The 20,610-nt window shown below is 39.3% G+C and overlaps 1 protein-coding gene across 3 annotated transcripts; it reads right to left on the bottom strand.

The window, feature by feature from the left end:
• Positions 1 to 10,796: 10,796 nt before the first annotated feature.
• Positions 10,797 to 15,023, bottom strand: LOC137942611 (tRNA (guanine(37)-N1)-methyltransferase 1-like). 3 transcript variants are annotated; one of them, XM_068788319.1, is made up of 9 exons: positions 13,936 to 15,023; positions 13,287 to 13,385; positions 12,892 to 13,011; positions 12,601 to 12,767; positions 12,316 to 12,386; positions 12,074 to 12,216; positions 11,743 to 11,854; positions 11,287 to 11,390; positions 10,797 to 11,186 (listed from the first exon to the last, which is right to left on the bottom strand). In XM_068788319.1, exons 1-9 carry the CDS (start codon positions 14,785 to 14,787, stop codon positions 11,052 to 11,054), a joined length of 1,803 nt encoding a protein of 600 aa, XP_068644420.1. In that variant the 5' UTR covers positions 14,788 to 15,023; the 3' UTR covers positions 10,797 to 11,051. The 3 variants fall into 3 exon arrangements, with proteins under 3 accessions (XP_068644420.1, XP_068644421.1, XP_068644423.1); XM_068788320.1 differs by lacking the exon at positions 11,743 to 11,854 and having other exon boundaries at positions 11,099 to 11,186; XM_068788322.1 differs by lacking the exons at positions 10,797 to 11,186; positions 11,287 to 11,390 and having other exon boundaries at positions 11,749 to 11,867.
• Between the last annotated feature and the right edge of the window lie 5,587 nt (positions 15,024 to 20,610).

Raw genomic sequence — 20,610 nt, forward strand, 5'->3', positions numbered from 1 at the left:
GTAATTGATCAAAACTGAAACTCAGAAACTCAGCTGGTCAAAGTTGATGTCTAAAATTTATTATAGATTTTCTCATAATTTTAATTATTTTATTTTAAGTAAAACCTGTTTTGTTTCCTTACTTTAAAAATACTTCATAGAAACTAATTGCAATAATATTTTATTTATATATTTTTATTTTTTTATAAAAAATTATTATTATTTTCAAGAACTAAGGTGATCAGCTTCAGTTGCTTGGACTGGGGTCTGCGAACTGACTTGTCCAGACAAGGAAAGAGTTGCAGGGCGGGCAGTAAACCATGGGACGAACAGCGTGCCTACGATCATAATACTGGGAGAGTAACAATTTGCTCTAGATCGTCCTTCAATTGTTAAAACTCTTCCATAATCGTCATAGCACAGACTTTGGTGCTGATCAGCGGAAGGGAAGAGAGTGAGTCATCTCAATGTATTTTCAAGAGTGCACTAAAGGATCTGACCTGTGTGGGATATGGACTAGTGTTTGGGTAGCAGGACAGGAAAAGGAGACATTTCTCGGTTTCGCATCATGCTGTGAATACTTCTTGACCAAATCTCAAGCAAGCTAGCTGTTTGAATCTGCTTTTTGAAATAGCGAGTTCTGTATGCCACTACAGTAAACAACAAAAGCATAACCTGTTCTCATTGCAGGACGCCTTCGAGATAATTTGTCTTCTGCTTGCCTGTATTTCTTCACGTCTCCATTCAAACTAAAGGATTAACATTGTTATAATAAAGAGGCAACGGAAGCCAAACAAAGGCTTCTGAAAGCCAAACCGAAAACTTTAGTTTCTGAAGGATACATTAAGAACCGAGTAAACCAAAAAGAGCTTATCTCTTGATAGCGAACCGAGGACAAAATGTCGAAAAACCATTTTTGACTCTCGAAATTATTTCGGAATGAAAGGTACTTTGTGTGCCTTGTTAAGCTATCAAATGCATGCAAGAGAGAGAGGCACGAAAACGGAGGGAAGGAGCACAGAGTTCGTCTTTCCAACTCTAGTAGGAAGATAGCTTTAGATTCAAATCCAGGAAAGAAGAAGCCGAGGGCGAGGAGGAAGCTTCACCCTTCGTGGCTTCATGTCCAGCAGAAGATCCACTGACGAATTCGTACTTCATTGCTTGGCATTCTCCCACAAAGCTGCTTTTTGTCTGAAAGGCAGCATCAGTCTCGTTCACAGTCTGCTGGCCGCCTCCCTAGGAGCAAGATAAAATGAAAAAATAAAATAAAATAAAAATAAAATGAAGAAAAATCAAGTTTAGGGTTTTTACCGCATGAACATGCGCTCCGAAATAACAGGCACGCCTTTCTCGTGTCTCACCGAAATCGACGATTTCTCCATCAGCGGTCCTCCGACTCCCCAAGTTCCTATCTGTGAAGTGGCAGCCGTCCTTATTGTATCCCACCGATCTGCGACTGTTTCCCTGGAACGCTATATCATCGGCGTAGGGACGCTTCTTCTGCATACAGACACGGCAACAAAATCCATCGAAGCGCAAAAAGATCAGGTTACCAAAGAAGCGCAGGAAAATCTAACGGAAACTTAAACCTGTCGCACCTTTGAGCAAACTTCGCAGCTACCGGAGAAGCAGTGCGTCTTTGGAATTGAAGTGAGCTCTATCGTTGACTCCGCCGCCGAGACGATGTTACGGTGCTCAAACCTCGCTTCCAACGCCGCAGCACCGAGCTGATCCATCGAAACGTGCTCGGAAGGCATCGATCTGGCGCTATAAGCTGCAGATGGGCAGTCAGCAGTTCTGGCAGAGCCGTTAAAAAGTGTGTACCTTATCGGAGTTGGCCGGGACACAGGCGCGGCGATCTGAGGCTGATCAGAAAAAGAGAAAGGGAATGGATACATCGCATTTTGAACCTGAGTTTCACCGGTTTCGGTCATCTTCTTCCATCCTTCCTCTAACCTCAGCCTCTCAAGCTGCGCGACGCCCATTCCTCTTTGCGGTTCTTTCTTCCGCGGCGGATTGGCCGACTTTCCAACTCGCTTGCCTTTCCGTTTGACGACCTCAAGTTTTGCATCAAGAGCCGGGTGCCGAGCCTTTTCCATCTCTTGTTCGAACTTCCTGTTCAAAGCAGACCAGATATATAACGGTGTCGACATGGAGTTCACAGAGCAACCCAGAAGCCCAAACAAGTATGTCTTTACAGAGGAGGCGGGAGAGAGAGGAGAGGCTCTCGATGAGGTTTTTTAGATTTGAGCAGCTCGTCTCATATTAAAAGCCATGCTTTTGGGGGGATCTCATTTTGTCTCCTTTCTCTCTCCTTCCGTTTCGTTTCTTTTCATAGTAGGCTCTGTACCAGGTTCACAAAGAGGGGAAGCGACATTATGGACATGCATCCGCTTGGAGGTAAACCTTCGTGTAATCTGTTCCACGACCCACTGTACCAGACCAAATACTTGTCTGTATTTTCTGGCTGTGCCGGCTTAGACCCACCGAAGAAGTTTTCACAAGTGTTTTAGACCCACAGAAGAAGTTTTCACATGTTTATCTGCTCCAAACGGATACCGAATAGCACGTGAATAAGTTTCATTCATTTAATTAGCTCATAAAAATATTCGAGCTTTGCAGATATGCTTAGTTGTATTTGCAGTTTTTATTGTAATTAGCGAAATTCGAATCTTTCATACGTTTAATCTCATTAATTTTTTTTTCAAATTTGAAACAAGACGTTAAAGATTCGATTTGTATTGAGTTGACTCGTGCCCGAGTTGTTGTTCAAATAAAAAATCATAAACTTGTATTATCGCAATAAAAATTCCAATCAACTAGTCAAAGATAAAACAATGTATAATTATGCGGAAGTTAAATTTTTTCTTGTTATTCATAGTTCTAAATTGAATGCAAGGAGGGTGCTTCATCGGTGTACGCTTACAAAACTACAATGAAGTTGTTTTTGTATGATCTTTATATCATGAAATTCTCAATAAAAACATAAATTGAAACTCATGAATATACCTTCTGATATGGCGTCAATTTCCGGCGTTTGGTGTCTTCATCTCAGGCGAACAGAGTGAACGGCGTTGTCTCGTCTATCGTAGAGGCTCGTCGATGACAACATTCAAGCATACCTCTGGTAAACTAGACTCCCTTTTATAACCTCCTCTCCATCAAAAGAGATCACCAAATCAACGAAAATCGTAAAGTTGTAACCGGCGACCACCATCAATGGAAAATAGCCGACGTATGGGTCACTTAAGTAATGGTTCACTTTTGAATAATCTAGCAAAAACTGGTGTTTCAAAGTCATGTTTTGTAGAGGGCTTTCTTTGCTTAAATAGGGTGAGAAAATTTTTTCTTATTTTTCTTGTAATTTGATTTCTCTTTTTTAACTTAGTTTAAAAAATCCGAGTAAACTAGTCCAACATAAAAAGTGAAAAGCTTAATAAAAATAAAAAATCAGTACTAATAATCAACTAGTACAAAATTTCCTTGAGTTATACGGGAGAAATCGAACCAAAGGCTCATACAAGTACTGAGTGGTCGCCGCCGGTCGGTTATATTTACCGGGAGAGAATCTGACGCGGCAAAGGCGATGATTTCGAGTACGATCATTGGCGGCTGGGAAAAAGCGACCAGTCTCCACCTCCCATTAAGTCGACACGTGTGAAGCGGAAAAGGCCTGAACACGTGTCAGAAGCAAAGGGATGGAGCTTTCCGGTTCAAGGCCGACAGAACTGGGATTCGGGTCGTCTAGAGACTGGATCGCTCTCTGCACGGAATGATTGGCAGTGCCGCTGCCGGAGAAGGATAACTCCACCGGTAGGGGACCATCACCACCACCGCCACTGAGATCTCACAATCGAATGGGGACCACTACCATGCACCGGTAACAAATAAAGCGGAAAACTAGTCGACGCAGAGCTCAGTAAATCCAACGAAATCCATTTCCGGTGAGTGGCACAGACGGAGAGGAGAGAGAATCATGTACGAGTACGACCGAGAGCGTGGATATTATGACTGTGAGCAACTAGAAAACAACGAGTGCTTCTGTCCGATCTGATGGAGATTTTTAGTGATCTTTCCGGCAGTCCTGTAAGAAGGGGATAAAGACGAACGGAAAACTACTGTTTTGGCCATTTGCTGATCTTGACGTGGAGTAAAGGAGAGATGCATTTGGAAAGCATGGGAGGTACTTGAATATGATGCGCAAGCTCCAGATTTAAGCCCTCAGTTGGCTTTTACGGGTACGTGGTCCTCTCCTTTATGGCTTGAGTAAACCCTAAATTAGATGTATTACCTGCATGGATTTGCAGCAATCAAGGAATCTTATATACAAAGACGCGAATTAGGATACGCTGGAGCGAGAAAATCTCCACTTGCTGAAGAACGAACTGAATCGTGGAAGTTTTATACTGGTGAAGTTTTCTCCAAATGGTTGCAGGGTTCAATATTGAAGAATATGGGAAAGGATATGCTAAGCTATTCAAGCTAAGGGCACCTATAGAGAAAATTTAAAGCTTACCAAGAGAGAAGAACTAATTAAATTCCTAGGATCAGATAAAATGTTAGGGTTATACAGGGTTGTGGAGATGATTAAGCAGGGTAATCTCATTGGTCCTCATTTCTGGAAAACTCTTCATTTAGTCCCAGAGAGTTGTCACTGTCATGGATTACCAGAAAAGCCCCATGCAGCATGCTGTTAAGATTTAAGAAGGGACAGTAATAGAGGGTCTCTTGTTACTTCAGGTAACAATGTACAGATGTTTGAAGCAACTGGTTTCTCTCTCTCTCTCTCTCTCTAGTGCAGTTTCTGTAAAGGATATCTACTTTGTGGGCAAAATGGGTGTTAAATCTCGACTTGAATTTCAATGCTTGTTCTCTCACTTCTGGAGACAAAAGGGAACCATCGGAACAATGGCCGAGATGGGGCATAGTCATTATGGAAAGGAGAGGGAGGGAGAGAAACGGTCTCCAGCCAGAGGTGCCAAAAGCAGTGCTGGAAGGAAGAACTTTCATGAGAGTAGGGACGGAAGAGGAAAGAGTCAGAAGAAAGATGAATTGGATCTGAACTAAGATACACTAATTAGCAGAATTGCCGTCGTCAAGCTTCATTATTTGTAAAAACAGAGAACCGAAAATAGTAACAGAGATTGAACGAATGGTTTTCCGATGAGTTTATTCTTCTCCGTTGGGAGGTTATTTATAATACATTACAAGTTGATTTTAGGATCAATTTAGATCCTAAAATCAAGGAATAGAATCAAGAATATAATCACGGGATCGGAGGAAACAATCACGCTATACAGTTTCCTCCGATCACGCTATACAGCTATACATTTCAATACTCCCCCTCAAGTTGGTGCATAGATATCAGTCAAACCCAACTTGTCAATTATACCATAAAATGTTTTCCCTGATACTGCCTTCGTGAGCATATCAGCTATCTGACTCGCAGATTGAATAAAGGGGAATTGTATAATCTTTGCATCGAGGTTCTCTTTGATGAAATGACGATCAATTTCAACATGTTTAGTGCGATCATGTTGAACTGGATTTTGTACAATTGTGATAGCTGCCTTGTTATCACAGTGAAGATTCATAGGTTTGTCGTATTCAATCCCTAAGTCTCTCAGTATATTCCGTATCCATAACAACTCGCATACACCATGAGCCATACCTCGAAATTCAGCTTCAGCACTTGATCTTGATACTACCTTCTGTTTTTTGCTTTTCCAAGTGACAAGATTCCCTTCCACAAAAGTAAAGTAACCTGACGTGGATCTTCTGGTTGTCTGATCACCTGCCCAATCAGAATCTGTATACCCTTCAATACTAGAGATACAATTTTTTGAGAATAACAGACCTTTTCCTGGAGCACTTTTTAAGTATCTCAAGATCCGATAGACTGCTTCCATATGTTCTTCACTTGGTGCATGCATGAACTGGCTCACAACGCTTACTGCATATGCTACATCGGGCCTTGTGTGGGATAGGTAGATTAATCTTCCAACTAATTGCTGATAACATCCTTTATCTGCTGGAATTTGATCTGGAAGAATTCCGAGTTTATGATGCATTTCCATGGGCGTCTCTATTGGTTTACAATCAAGCATTCCGGTTTCGGCTAGAAGATCCAACACATATTTTCGCTGTGAAAGGAAGACTCCATGTTTTGATCTTGCAACTTCAATCCCCAAAAAATATTTAAGTTGTCTGAGATCCTTCATTTCGAATTTAGTAGTTAAATACTCCTGTAAAGCTTGCATTTCACCTGGGTCATCTCCTGTCACGACCATATCATCAACATATACAATTAATGTTGTTACATTTCCTTCTTTGTGTTTTATAAACAAAGTATGATCTGAGTTACTTTGTTTATAACCAAACTCCTTCATTGTAGCCGAGAATCTCCCAAACCATGCTCTAGGTGACTGTTTCAGCCCATACAATGACTTCTTCAATTTACAAACTTTACCTTGAGACAAAGAACCACTTTTTACACCTGGTGGTAGTTCCATGTAGACTTCTTCTTCTAAGTCTCCATTGAGGAAGGCATTTTTAACATCAAATTGTTGCAGATGCTAGTCTCGATTTGCTGCTATAGATATAAGAATACGAATTGTATTGATCTTAGCTACTGGTGCAAAAGTATCTTGATAGTCTATCCCATACCTTTGCGTATATCCTTTTGCAACTAGCCGAGCTTTATATCTGTCAATGTTTCCATCCGGTTTGAGTTTCAATGTGAACACCCATCGACATCCAATTGTTTTTATTCCTTTAGGTTGGGGAACAAGTTCCGAAGTGGCATTTTTTTGTAGAGCCTCCATCTCTTCGTTCATCGCTTTTTTCCATTTTGGATCAGCTAATGCATCCTGCACATTACTAGGAATAGAAACCCTGGATAATTGATCAACAGTAAATGCATACGATTTAGTCAACCTATGGGAGGACACATAGTTATAGATTGAGTATTTGGTCTTGGCTTCAAGATCAGGTTTATACTGTTTTTTTGGAACTCTCCTATTCAATCTTTGTGGATATCTAGAGGTTATGTTTTCTGTAGGAAGACATGTTTCATTAGACTCATCAAACATAGGATTCGTATTTACCTAAGGAGGAACATTCCGGGTTGATTCTTCAGTTGTTGGTGCAGACGGGGGCAACTCTGGGGGTTCTTCAAGTGAAATTACAGAATCACAGTCTTGTTGCACATCATGACACTTAAAAAATTCATTCATCGCTTCTAACTCAATAAATTCGGCACCTCTTTCAGCATCTCTGTTAGTTTCATGTGGAACATTTGAAGTCTCCCCCTGATGAGATGTCCAAGAAACTCCCCCTGAATAATAAGGGATTGATTCATGGAAGGAGACATCTAAAGTCACATGGAGCTTGTTGGTGTGTGGATCATAACACCGATATCATTTTTGAAAATCAGAGTCGCCAACAAATACACATCGCTTGGCACATGGATCAAGTTTATTTCGCAAGATCTTTGGGATATGAACATAAGCGGTACACCCAAAAATTCGGGGTTCAAGATTCGGAAGATGGGGAATTGAAATCAGGGATTGCAGCTTGTGTAGAGGAGTTTGAAAATCAAGTACTCTAGAAGGTGTTCGATTGATGAGGTAGGCAGCAGATGTGATAGCTTCGCCCCAATAAAATCGAGGCATATTCATGCCAAAGAGAGAGGCACGCACTACTTCCAAAAGTTGTCTATTCTTTCTTTCTATCAATCCATTCTGTTGGGGAGTATAGGTGCAAGAAGTCTGGTGACGAATTCCATGAGTGGTCAGAAAAGTTTCGAGAGAAGCATTAACAAACTCAATACCATTGTCAGATTGCAAAACACGAATCTGCTTTTGGTATTGAGTATGTATCATTGTATGGAATTTCTGAAATGCTAGACACACATCACTTTTTTGGATAAGCAGAGATACCCAAATCATTGTAGTGCATTCATCAATAAATGTCACAAAGTAGCAAGCTCTAGAAATAGAAGGAATTTTGGCTGGACCACCAACATCAGAATGAATAACCGCAAAAGGTTCAGAACTTTTATTCAAACTCGGGAAATAAGCAATACGGTGGCTTTTAGCCAATTCACATGTGTCACAATGAAAATGCACATCAGTCAAACCTGAAAAAAGTTGAGGTTGCAATTTCTTAAGATAACCAAAGGAAATGTGGCCTAATCGTCGGTGCCATAACCATACAGCTGTTTGAGCATTATCTTCACTGCTAGCTTGATTTGTCTGACTGATTTTCGATCCCTCGTTCTCTGTCAACTCCAAATAGTAGAGTTTGCCCCGTCTAACACCATAACCAAGAATCTTTCGGGTTAGAATGTCCTAAAAGACACAAAATGAGGACCAAAAAGTTACAGTACAAGCAAGAGTGGAAGTAATTTGGCTAACAGACAACAGGTTATATTCAAGAGAGGGAACCACAAGGACAGTATCTAATGTCAGATTATTGGATAATATAACAGATCCTTCCCCAGTAATAGGAGAGGTACTACCATTGGCTGTTGAAATAACAGATTGTGAAGAAGGTGAGATGGATTGTAACTGACTGGGATCCCTTGTCATATGATCGGATGCACCTGTATCAATAATCCAAGGTCTATTCTTAGAATGTACAGAAAATACTAATGCATTAGCGAGAATACCTGGATGGGCAACATTTGCAGTAGGTAGCTCCTGATTATCTTCCGTGGATGTCACCATAGCTTTCCCAGCAATCTTGTTCCGGGTATTGTTCGAGAAATCCCACCACTCCGGATAGCCAATAATCTCATAACACCGGTGTTGTGAATGTCATTTTTCTCCACAGTGAATACATACACGATTGTTACCTTTACCAGAGGATTGAGGGTTCCGACTGCTTGAAGATCCTTGTCGGTTTTGGTTGACCAACATCGCCAAGTTCTCGGAGACTGGGTGATAGCTCCCCATTGTCTGTCTCTGTTGATATTCGCGTATGACATATGCATATGTACTCTCCAAATCAAGTTTGGGATCTTTTCGCAAAATTTCTCCACGAACTTGATCAAACTCGGAGTCAAGCCCACTGAGAAAAATATGAACCCGAAGCTTAGCCATTGCAGAGTGCAACTGGATTAGCCCTTTGACTGTTCCTTCCTGAGATATAGTTCTATGATCAATCTCCTGGAAAATAGCAACCAGTTCATTGTAGTATGTGGATAACGGTCTACCATTTTGGTTGGTAGAAAAAGATCTCTGGTTCAGCTCAAATATACACGTTTCATCGGATCCATCATAGAATGTTTTTGATACTGCTTCCCATATCTCCTTTGCAGTGGAGAGGCGAATAAAAAGCTGCATGAACAATGGACTCATAGAGTCAATAAGCCAACTTTTGACTATTTGATTTTCAGTAATCCATGCTCCAAGATTACCATCACCAGATGCTGGTTTTTTTGTTTCGCCGGTGAGGTATCCGGCTTTGTTACGTGCGCCAATTCACATCTCCCTGAGTTGGGACCATAATGAATAATTGGTCTCATCGAGGATAATTCCAGTTGGAAACGCAGAATTATCTTGGTGGACTATAATCTGTGGTGATGGGATAAGTTCGGTGGATGCACCTGTAATGGTGGCCATCGATCTGAAATTTTTTATTTTTTTCTAATCCGTTCCGGTTCGGTTTAGTCCGGTCTGGTTCGATCTGGTCCGGTTCGGTACGATCTGGGCGGATTCAATTCTGGTCCGCTCCTCCAGTGCTGGTCCAATCCGGTTCGGGTTTATACCGGTTCGGTCCGATTCGGTTGACCCGCCGGTCTGGGTCGGCAAGAAAAATAAAGGAACAGTAGTTCCTAAGTTAAAAAATACCTTCGTCTTCGTCTTCGGCAACGACAGTGGAGCGTCAGCTTCAGTCGGAACAGGGTGGTGGTGCCGTCGTCGGCGCTCGTCGGCACTCGTCGGCGACGTGATTCCGACTACAGGACCGTCGTAAGAGAACTCTATTCTCTTTCGGCAATTCGGCTTCCCTCGGCGACAGTGGTGATCGACAGTAATAACGGGAAGGTGGAACTATCGTCAGCGGTTGTCTTCGGTCTTCAGCGATCGTCGTCGGGCATCGGCGACGTTCTTTTGGCGTCGGGACAGCCGGAATACGGAGTTGCAGAAAAAACAGAGTTTTGCAACTCCGACGAATTTTTTCTTCCTTCGGCGATTACAGGAGCACTTAGCTTCGATTTTCTGCGACGGAAAAGAGGATAATTCTCCTGCTCTGATTCCATATAAAAACAGAGAATCGAAAATAGTAACAAAGATTGAACAAATGGTTTTCTGATGAGTTTATTCTTCTCCGTTAGGAAGCTATTTATAATATATTACAAGTTGATTTTAGGATCAATTTAGATCCTAAAATCAAGGAATAAAATCAAGAATATAATCATGGGATCGGAGGAAACAATCACGCTATACAGTTTCCTCCGATCACGCTACACAGCTATACATTTCAACATTATCGAAGCCACAAATGGGAAGTGGGTCTCTTTCATTGGGGCACTTTTGCTTTGGTCCCCACTCTAGATTGCTCGTAAAAATCCAAAAAGCTTTCGAGCTTCACCATTCTTGGTCTAGAAACACAATCAGCGTTATCAAACGACCTGAACCTCTCTGGGTCTAATAGTGAAAGCTGGGAGAAATTGGATTACCAGGCTAATTTTTACAGTTCGATTAGCATCGAGTTTGTTGAAGCAGGAGAGCAGAGCGAAAACCTTTCCTAGCATCTCTATAATAGCACAGTAGGTTTTCTACTCCAAATACTCAGCAACTAGAGACGACAAATTAGGAAGCAGAGGTAGAGCCACCATTCTCGATCTTCCTGGATGAAAACCTCGCTTTTCATGCCTTGTCCCATAATGGCTTATCTAGCGAAGACTGTTTACACTTATTTTCCTTTCAAAATGATAATCCTGTTTTTCTAACTTACCAGTCGGATGTAACTGGAAGAATGAACTTTATGAAATACTTCCCAGTTCCTAAGCTTCACTTGAAGATGTGCTAGCTTTCGTTGTGGCCAAAAGATGGAGATTCACTTTGTTAAACTTCATGGGCAACCGCTACAGCATCCGGGAGGATGAATGATGCACACAACATCCACTTCCCAGGTGCAACAAGCCGAACTCTATGCATCTCGATATCAAAAGCTACTTCAAAAAGAACTCTTCTTATCCGCTGCAATGGTTGGAGCAATGAATCAGTTGACATAGAATGTAAAAGAATATAGTACAAATAAATGATCGTCACAATTTTCTCCAGAACTGGAAAAGAGTACCATTTGAAAATCTAGTTCAGGGTCTCGTGCCTTGGAAAATCCATAGACATGAATCTTTGGCAAGATGGCTTTTTGCTTCTTTCGAAATACCCCCCTGAATGCATCTGCACTTGGAAAGCATCAAGCACTGGAAATACACTACATTTACAGATGATAGAGGAAAGTCGGGGCAGGCTGAGAGTTACTACTACATGGCAAAAGTTCAGAGTGATACAGAACTGCAAATCAAACAAATCTACAATCAAAGTGAACTGAATTCTTTTCTTCATGCTTAAAACATCATCCATTTATGGTCATAAGTTATGTTAAAGTGGGAATGTCATAAAATCAGCTCCAGAAAGGATCAAAAAGAAAAAAGATTAACATGGTAAGTAGAAGTTAAAAGGCATTTAGAATGAAAAGCACTAATGCTAGATTCAGAAATTCGTGTGTATCACGGAGCAAGGATGTAGATACCTAAATATTCTGCAGCATCGTTTGGCAAATTCATAACAACTTGTGTAATAGGCTCAGATCGTTGGCTGGGAAATACTGCTTTTATGAACCTACTTCCATCCATGTTGAAGACCTAAATATAATCCCTAGAAATTTATCAGCACCCAAATCCCAAAACATGCAAACGTATCATAGAAATATGAATGTTAAAACCAGGAAATAAAACAGTTGGTCAAAAATTATGAAAAGAACAGAGCATAATTGTCTCCATTAGTACCAATGAGAATTTAGTAACTGCGAGAAACAGAAGTTGGTGGGGCCATATATTAGTCAAAAAGGGAACTGAACATACCTGAATTTTTCTGTCAAGTTTGTTAAGAACTACATTACGTTCAAGATATTCAACAGCAGAAGGGTTCAGGTCATTTGCATACACATGCTTCACCTTCTTTGCTGCAGATATTGCAATAGGACCAACCCCACAGAACACATCACCTGTTACAAAATCATCTCATGTTATATTCAAGAACAGAGACAACAGTTTTAAGCACCTCATACTCACTGAAGTTCAAAAAAATTCAAAATAAAACTCACAAACAACATCTTTGTCTGAAAAGCTGTTGACAAGCCTTTGCCTTTCGGTAGCAAGCCTTGAGTTCCAATACCTGCCTTAGGAGGAATTTATGGACCCACCTTAGCACACGAGACAGTTAATTGACACAATAAAGAAAATGCAATCATACCACTATAATTCAGTGCCATGGCAGAACCAAGACCAATCTAGGATTTTCCCTTTTCCGGTATTCTTATCTAATAAGATATTCTTACAAGAAAAAATTCAGTAATATCAATTTTTAACAGTACAAAATGAACACTTACACTGTTGCTAAATCAACATGGAAATGAATTCCATTCTCAACAAGCGTAGTTACAAGAGAATGGTTTCCCGTCAAAACTTCAAGCTGCATAGTTCTGTAATCATTTTGAATGGAATCAATCTTATTAACAACAGTTTGTATCTTTGGCCTGTTTTTGTCCAAGATTACCTATTTAAGAAAAAATACTTAGTTACTCGGCTAAAGAGAAAAAATTGATTCCATAAATCAAACAATTCAAATCCAAATATTTAAGCATAACATAAAATTTGAGAAATGTAGCATTGTCTCATACCTGGGCAATGAGTTCCTTGTAAGGAAGGTATTCATCTTTGAGGTTCAAATGTGCAATGTGTCCGACAGTTTCAAAAGCTGAAGGAATAATCATACCTTCAGGCAACAATTCCTCTAAAATCTGGAAGTAAAACAGAGTTACTGTATGTCTTTAACATATAGTTGATAAAAAAAAAGTAACTAAAACAAACTAAAGGATTGTTCTTTGCAAAAGCTTGGATGGAACAAATTGGCTCACAGATAATGACAAACACAATTAAAACAATGAAATGGGAGGCAGACAAAGAATATAATATCAGAAAAATTATTAAGTTCCTTTCCATGATTTTGGTTCTATCAGTACCCATAGCTACTAGGTAAAGAATACACATTAAGAGGTTTCTGGAAGTTGTTTACCTCATTTGTCTGCCAGTACTTATAAAATAGAGTCAGCCTGCATTGCACAAGTTCACACGCTAAGGTTCCACCTTGCAATGGATCTCCATTTAGGATGGCCTGTACATATAAAAAAGAAGATCGAGCATTACCTTTGAAACCTGAAATATATAAAAATATCCTGACTCACAGAGACACAAAGCAACAACAATGAATCCATCAATCCTTAACTAATGCTGAACATAATACATGGACAAAAGCAAATTGTGAGGCATGGAGTAAGTAATATGAGTTATTTGCCTTTAAACTGTGTTTAATAGTTTGAATTAGCTTGGCTTATTGCAGGGACCCCTCCACGGCCACAAATACGAACACAAATACTATTTATGAACTCACCCACTCTTTTAAACATTTTAGTAATCCTGACAGATGCGAGATATTTGAAACCAAGCATAGGTCATTTAGCTGATAGATATGTCAGCACCCATTGGCTGGCCGATCAAGGGAAACCATGCCGAATTCTGAAATGTTCAGTTACTTTTACTTCCAGTTTTATTGAATTACAACGAAAAACAAGGGACAACAACGGACAAATGGATATGAGTCAACATCGAAACACAGTGTAGTGAAATAAAAACCAGAAGCAACTCACACACTATTAAACAGCCACCTTTACAGCTTGAGGTAACGCTTCTACATCTTTATTCGCATAGTGTTCATCCAAAAGTAACAATCTTGTTGAAGTCCTCCACCTCGTTCCCTTGAAATTCGCTCCAAGCAATCTGCTAAAATCGTCATTTTCGTCTCCATTTTCTACAACGTCCACTACTGCAAAATCATTCTTCCCAGTTCTCTCCTGTCTCTCACATGTATTTCCATCCTTATCCACCCTTTTCTTCTTCTTCTTCTTCTTTGGCCGAGATATCTTTGCCAGATTTCTAAATTTCAAAAAGCCGCGACAATTAAACGTTTTCGAAAGTTTCTCTCTATACAAAATGGGAGGTAATGGTTCGCCATCCCCATCAGCTTTTCCATAAATTCGGCGGCTCAAAGACTTTGAAATTCTCTCTTCTTCCTCCGATTCGTCAGAACTTCCAGCAAGTATGTCCCTGAACTCCGGGTCCATTTCATCGCCAGGAACCCGAGCAACATTTCTAATGCGGGGCCAGTTTAGCAGGTGCCCTCTAAGGCGGCTTTCCAAGGCGAAGCACTGATCTGCGGGAACCCGAATTGCGGCAACATCAAATATACGAACAAAATTATTGTAATCAATCAGGCCCGGAGATTGCGCTTCAGTTTCTTCCTCGACGGGCATTGGTAATTCTGTCGGCATTCGCCCTTTCCGAAGAGAAGGTCCGTAAGGTAATCCTCCATCTAGGGTAAGGTTCAAGGTTGAAGAAAAAGAGGAAAATAGAGGATTTACAGAGGATTTCACGGAGATTGATACTGGGAAAAAGTAAGTTTGAGGAGAAAATGACAGAAAAAATAAAGAGTGAGGTCTAAGAACGAGCCTTGAAGCCATGGCTGAGATAAAGAAGAGAACTGTGGCAGGAAAAATTCGCTGCTCGATGACTATTCAATGTCGTCGACGGCGCAACCATGTGACAATTTCAGAGGAGATGTCCCGGGGACGGAAAGATGCCTGTGGGCTAAAACGAAATCCGGTGTCGTCGTTGAAATGGTGAAGCGAGAAGAAATTGAGAACAACCATGAGCAGCGAGAAGTTACGCAAGATAACTTTCCCGCGAAAGCAGTTGGTTAATCGGAGTCTGCAGTCGACTGAGATGGATGAGATATCAAATTATCAATTGTAGTATAGGGCCCTAGTTTTTTCTTCATTGTTTTTCTTTTTTCTTAAATTAAGTTTTTTTAAATTTTAATGTTTTTCAATTTAATTAATAATAGAAATATAAATTTAGACCAAAAAAGGCAAAAGCAAAGTTAGAAAACTTGAACTTGTTAAACCAGATTGAATCACACTGGTTAACAAGAGGAGTAGCCAACAATGAAAGGGAGGAGCCACCATCATGCAAGGATGGTGAGGGTGTTCCTCCCCCACTAGAACTTGAAACAAGAGGGGTGGGGGTCCTTTCCCCTATTTTCTGTTAGTATGATAGATGTAAAGTGTACTAGAATGTATTTTCTTGTGTTAGTGCCTAAAATGGAAAATATAATGGAAACAAGAGATTAAGTCATTTTTTATAATATACTTAAATAAATGATATACTTAAACAAATAAGGTTACTTTCATAATAATTAATTTAATAAAATATTAAAATATATTAACATAATAAATAATTAAATAGGGTATTATTAATAAATTAAAATATATTGTAGTACAATAATTACGAATTAAAATTTAATTACTAATTTAATTAATTTTTAAAATAGAATACTTAAACAAAAAGTGTATACTTTTATAATGTCTAGATACTTATCAAATTCTTACTTTAACTATATCTTAGTTATCACTCTTAACTCACTAATTTAATATAGTATTAATGGTAATAAATATAATATTTTATTAATAACATAAGATAGATTTTAGCGTAGATATTTGATCAAATTCTTACTTTAATAATATCTATTATCACTCTTAAATCACCAATTTAATATAGTATTAACATCAATGATTATAATAAATAAATAAACATAAGATATAAATTAATATAATTACGGGAAAAAAATCGAAGAAGAGAGGAAAATCGAAGGAAGAAAGTTGTTGCAAGAGGGAAATTGAAGCCAAATGGGGAGAAAATTTTCAGGGAAATTGAGACCAAGTAGGGGTAATCAAAGGGGGTTTGTCGTTGCGAGAGAAAAATAGAAGCCAAAAGGGGGAAATCGAAACCGAAAGAAGGAAGAACAAGAGGATTTGAGACAGCGAGAGGCTTTTGATGGCGAGAGGGTTCGGCATTGAGGGCACGATAGCACGGTAAGATGGCGAGCTGGCCGAGAGAGATGAGGGTTGGGATGGAGGTAACGTTGAAAGAGACAAGGATAGAGGTGACGTGGAGAGAGAGAAGAAAGTAGAGGAAATCATTTGAACTAAGGTTGCTTTAGTATAATGCAATTGTCCCTGCCAAATACCCCTGTTTGTTTTGCAGACGGAGTTCAATTCAAACAATTAACTCCACAGGGAGCAAAGAGTACATGAAGTGAAAAGCAAGAACACAAAAATAAAAGCCGAACAAAGGTCAAAAGTGAAGAAATAATCCCATAGCAAGTGCTTCCAGGGGACCTCTTCCCTAGCTAAAGAAGCAACTAAGTTGTTAGCTAAAGAACCTCCAACGTCCTAAAACAAAAATCGAGCTGAAATTTTGCAGACAAATTCACGACTCAAGGCTCTACAATCTGAACGGTGTAGATCAGATTTAGAGCAGACTCTTTGTGTTTATAGTCATGAACAGCACCGCATCTTCTGAAGTGGAATCTCTTCTATCACATTGTTTGGTTACCAAGAAAGTGTTTTTCTTGAGATTATTGTTGATTGTATGCCTCTAGTGTTAACTAGAAAGAAAATTTATGTACACATCATTGTTGATGGTGGAATTTTTAACTGGACTAGGTCCCCTGGTTTTTCCCCTTGCTTTGAAGGGTTTTCACGTAAAACTTTCTTGGTTCTTTGTGTGTGTGATTTTTTATTAAATTACTTTCCAACAGATTCACACAAAGTAAGAGAGTATTATTTCCATTGTTTGATCATTGATTTGGTTATTCCAATTCACTGTTAACATTTCTCCCAACAAAGTCGTATCAGAGCTATTTTATTGTTTCTAGTCTTTTGAGCATTGTTCAAGTTTATTCCAAAGTATACGTGCATGTGTCTCCCCACTAATATGATTCAAAAACTTATCTCACTGTTTGGCAGGGAAGCAAAATAGAGTCTCCTTCAAAAGTTCTCCTCCTCCAAGAAAGTCAGGTATACTTGATCTAGTTCATTCAAATGTTTGTGGTCCTATGAAGACAAAAACACTTGGTGGTTCTTTGTATTTTGTGACCTTCATAGATGATCATTCAAAAGAAGTATTGGGTTTATACCTTGAAAAGAGAGGATCAAGTATTGAAAATGTTTAAACAGTTTCAGGCCTTAGTTAAGAGGCAGACTGGAAAGAAGCTGAAGTGCATCAGAATTGATAACGGGGGAGAGTATTCAGGCCCATTTGATGATTATTGCAAACAACAAGGTATTCGGCATCAAAAGACACCTCCGAAGACTCCTCAGTTGAATGACTTAGCTCAAACGATGAATAGAATACTAATTGAGAGAGTGAGATGTTTGCTTTTCACATGCACAATTGCCTGGATTTTTTTGGGGTGAGGCTTTGAATACAGTTGTACATGTTCTTAATATGATACCATGTATTCCACTTCAGTTTGATGTACCAGACAGAGTTTGGACTGGTAAAGATGTTACCCATGATTATTTACATGTCTTTGGTTGTAAAACATTTTTGCATATTCCTAAGGATGAGAGGTCTAAGCTCGATGTGAAGACCCGACAGTGTATATTTTTAGGTTATGGCCTGGATGAGTTTGGGTATAGATTATATGATCCAGTTGATGAGAAACTAGTGAGAAGTCGCGACGTTGTGTTTATTGAAAATCAAACCATACAATATATTGAAAAGACGGATAAAGTAGTGTTATGGTGCAATGATGGTTCGATTGACTTAGAGCTAGTACAATTGACTGATTTGCCAGCACAAGTTGAACATGCTACTCAAGATGACCAACAGAGTCCAAGTTACGCAAATGTTCCCTTACAGAATGAGACCCTTGATTAGTTGCTAGAATCAGAGATGCTACCAAATGTTCCACTCTGGAGGTCTATCAGAGACCGACATCCTTCCACTTTGTATTCTACAAAGGAGTATGTGTTAATAACTGATGGGGGAGAACCCTAGTGTTATGTAGAAACTATGAAAAAATAACATAAGGGTGAATGGGTTGATGTCATGCAAGATGAGATGCAGCCATTGCATGATAATCACACTTTTGAACTGGTTGAGTTGCCCAAAGGCAAAAGAGCTTTGAAGAACAAGTGGGTTTATAGATTGAAGCAAGATGAACACACTTTTCGACCACGATACAAAGCTAGACTGGTTGTTAAGGGATTTAGTCAACGAAAAGGTATTAACTTTGATGAGATATTCTCTCCAGTTGTGAAGATGTCCTCCATCCGTGTGGTTCTAGGTTTAACAGCTAGCCTAGACTTAGAAATTGAACAGATGGATGTAAAAATTGCCTTTGTACATGGTGGTTTAGAGGAAGAGATTTATATGGAGCAACCAGAAGGTTTCAGGGTGAAAGGAAAAAAAGATTGTGTGTGTCGTCTAAAGCAGGCATCCAGACAATGGTATAAGAAATTTGAGTCAGTTATGGAAGAGCAAGGCTACAAGAAGACTTCTTCTAACCATTGTGTATTTGTGCAAAAAAATTTGTGATGATGACTTCATAATATTACTGTTTTATGCTGATGACATGTTGATTGTTAGCAGAAACTCTTCAAGAATTAAAAATCTGAAGAAGCAATTAAAACAGTCATTCGCTATGAAGGACTTGGGGTGAGCAAGGAAATTTTTTGGTATCCGAATTTACCAAGATAGAAAAGAGAAGAAGTTGTGTGTGTCACAGGAGCGATATATTGAAAAAGTACTTAGGAAATTCAATATAAATAAAGTTAAGACAGTTAGTTCTCATCTTGTTACTCATTTCAAGTTAAGCACGAAGCAAGATCCTTCTAAAAATATAGAGAAGGAAGATATGGCAAGAGTCTCATATGCTTCAGTAGTGGGTAGTCTAATGTACGTAATGGTATACACAAAGCCAAATATAACTCATGCAGTTGGAGTAGTCAATCACTTCCTCTCAAATCCAGCAAAAGAGCATTGGAATGCAGTTTAGTAGATTTTGAGATACCTCATAGGTACTTCCAAGGTATGTTTGTGCTTTGGAAATGGTAAACATATACTTGAAGAGTTTACAGATGCAGATATGGCTGGTGACATTGATTTCAGAAAGTCCACTTCAGGGTCCTTAATTACTTATTCAGGGGGAGTTGTGTCCTGGCAATTCAAACTACAGAAATGTGTTGCTTTGTCTACCACAGAAGCTGAATATATTGCCATAACTAAAGCAAACAAAGAGTTGATATGGATGAAGAAATTCTTAAAAGAACTGGGTCAGAAACAAGAAAAGTATACTCTTTATTGTGACAGTCAGAGTGTCATCTATCTAAGTAAGAACTCAACCTTTCATTCAAGATCCAATCATATTGATGTGAGATATCACTAGATTCGTAATGCATTGGATATGTTGTTATAGATTGCAAAAATCCATACTGATAAGAATGGGTCAGATATGATGATAAAACCACTACCTATGCAAAAAACTTGAAGTATGCAGAGCAAAAGCAAGCATGGTGAGTCCCCCACATAGTCGGGAAGGGGGAGATTTGTTGTGTGGGTTCCCTCCTATATGGAGAGAGGGTTTAGGCCCAGCTTATTTAGGTTTACTAAAACCTAAGTGCTGCAGTCAATAGGTGAAGAGAGCGTGTGAGAGAAGGAGAAGATAAAGAGGTTGTCAAAATAGAGCGGGCCCTATAGTTTCCATCAAACGTTCCGATCGGCATAGTCTGTGGTCCGATCGAGCTAAAATTTTTCAGACACGTTCACAACTCAAGGCTCTACAATATGAACAGTGGTGATCAGATTTAGAGTAGCCTTTCTGGTGTTTATAGCCATGAACAATACCGCATCTTCTTTGGTGAAGTCTCTTCTATCACATTGTTTGGTTGCCAAGAAAGTATTTTTCTTGAGATTATTGTTGATTGTATGCCTCTAGTGTTATCTAGAGAGAATATTCGTGTACACAACATTGTGGATAGTGGAAGTTTTAACTGGATTAGGTCTCACGGTTTTTCCCTTTGTTTTAAAAGGTTTTCCACGTAAAAATTTTTTGGCTCTTTGTGTGTATGTGGTTTTTTTTATTAAATTACATCCCAATAGATTCACACAAAGTGGGAGAATATTATTTTCGTCGTTTGATAATTGATTTGGTTATTCCAATTCAATTCACTGTTAACATTTCTCCCAACAGTTACAACTCCCTCGGTAACAAAGCTTGATGGAGCTTTAGCTAAAGTGATCTACGGTTTTAGTCCTCTATCTCAGTTACTCACTCACCCCTTCAAAAATACACAATCGTATGAGGGTGATCAAAGAGCGGAAGTGCCAAACAGAAGTAGAGAACAAAATGCCGATGATTTTTATGCAGAATATGATCATATGGAGGGAAGTATGGTTTCTGGGCTTCCATTTACATTTTATACTATGAATTTCATGAA

The sequence above is a fragment of the Aristolochia californica genome, unplaced genomic scaffold, assembly GCF_029961685.1.
Source record: "Aristolochia californica isolate CCGP_79_NKW_82.1479 unplaced genomic scaffold, dmAriCali1.0.hap1 SCAF_10, whole genome shotgun sequence".
In the NCBI taxonomy this organism is placed as follows: domain Eukaryota; kingdom Viridiplantae; phylum Streptophyta; class Magnoliopsida; order Piperales; family Aristolochiaceae; genus Aristolochia; species Aristolochia californica.

What these genes read in the sequence shown, in the direction of transcription:
- LOC137942611 (XM_068788319.1), bottom strand. Translation starts at nt 14,787, where the DNA reads ATGGCTTCAAGGCTCGTTCTTAGACCTCACTCTTTATTTTTTCTGTCA. An exon ending in ACAAGGAACTCATTGCCCAG is followed by an intron (nt 12,768 to 12,891) that starts GTATGAGACAAT and finishes TTTCTTAAATAG; the next exon opens with GTAATCTTGGACAAAAACAG. An exon ending in CTGAACTAGATTTTCAAATG is followed by an intron (nt 11,187 to 11,286) that starts GTACTCTTTTCC and finishes CAACCATTGCAG; the next exon opens with CGGATAAGAAGAGTTCTTTT.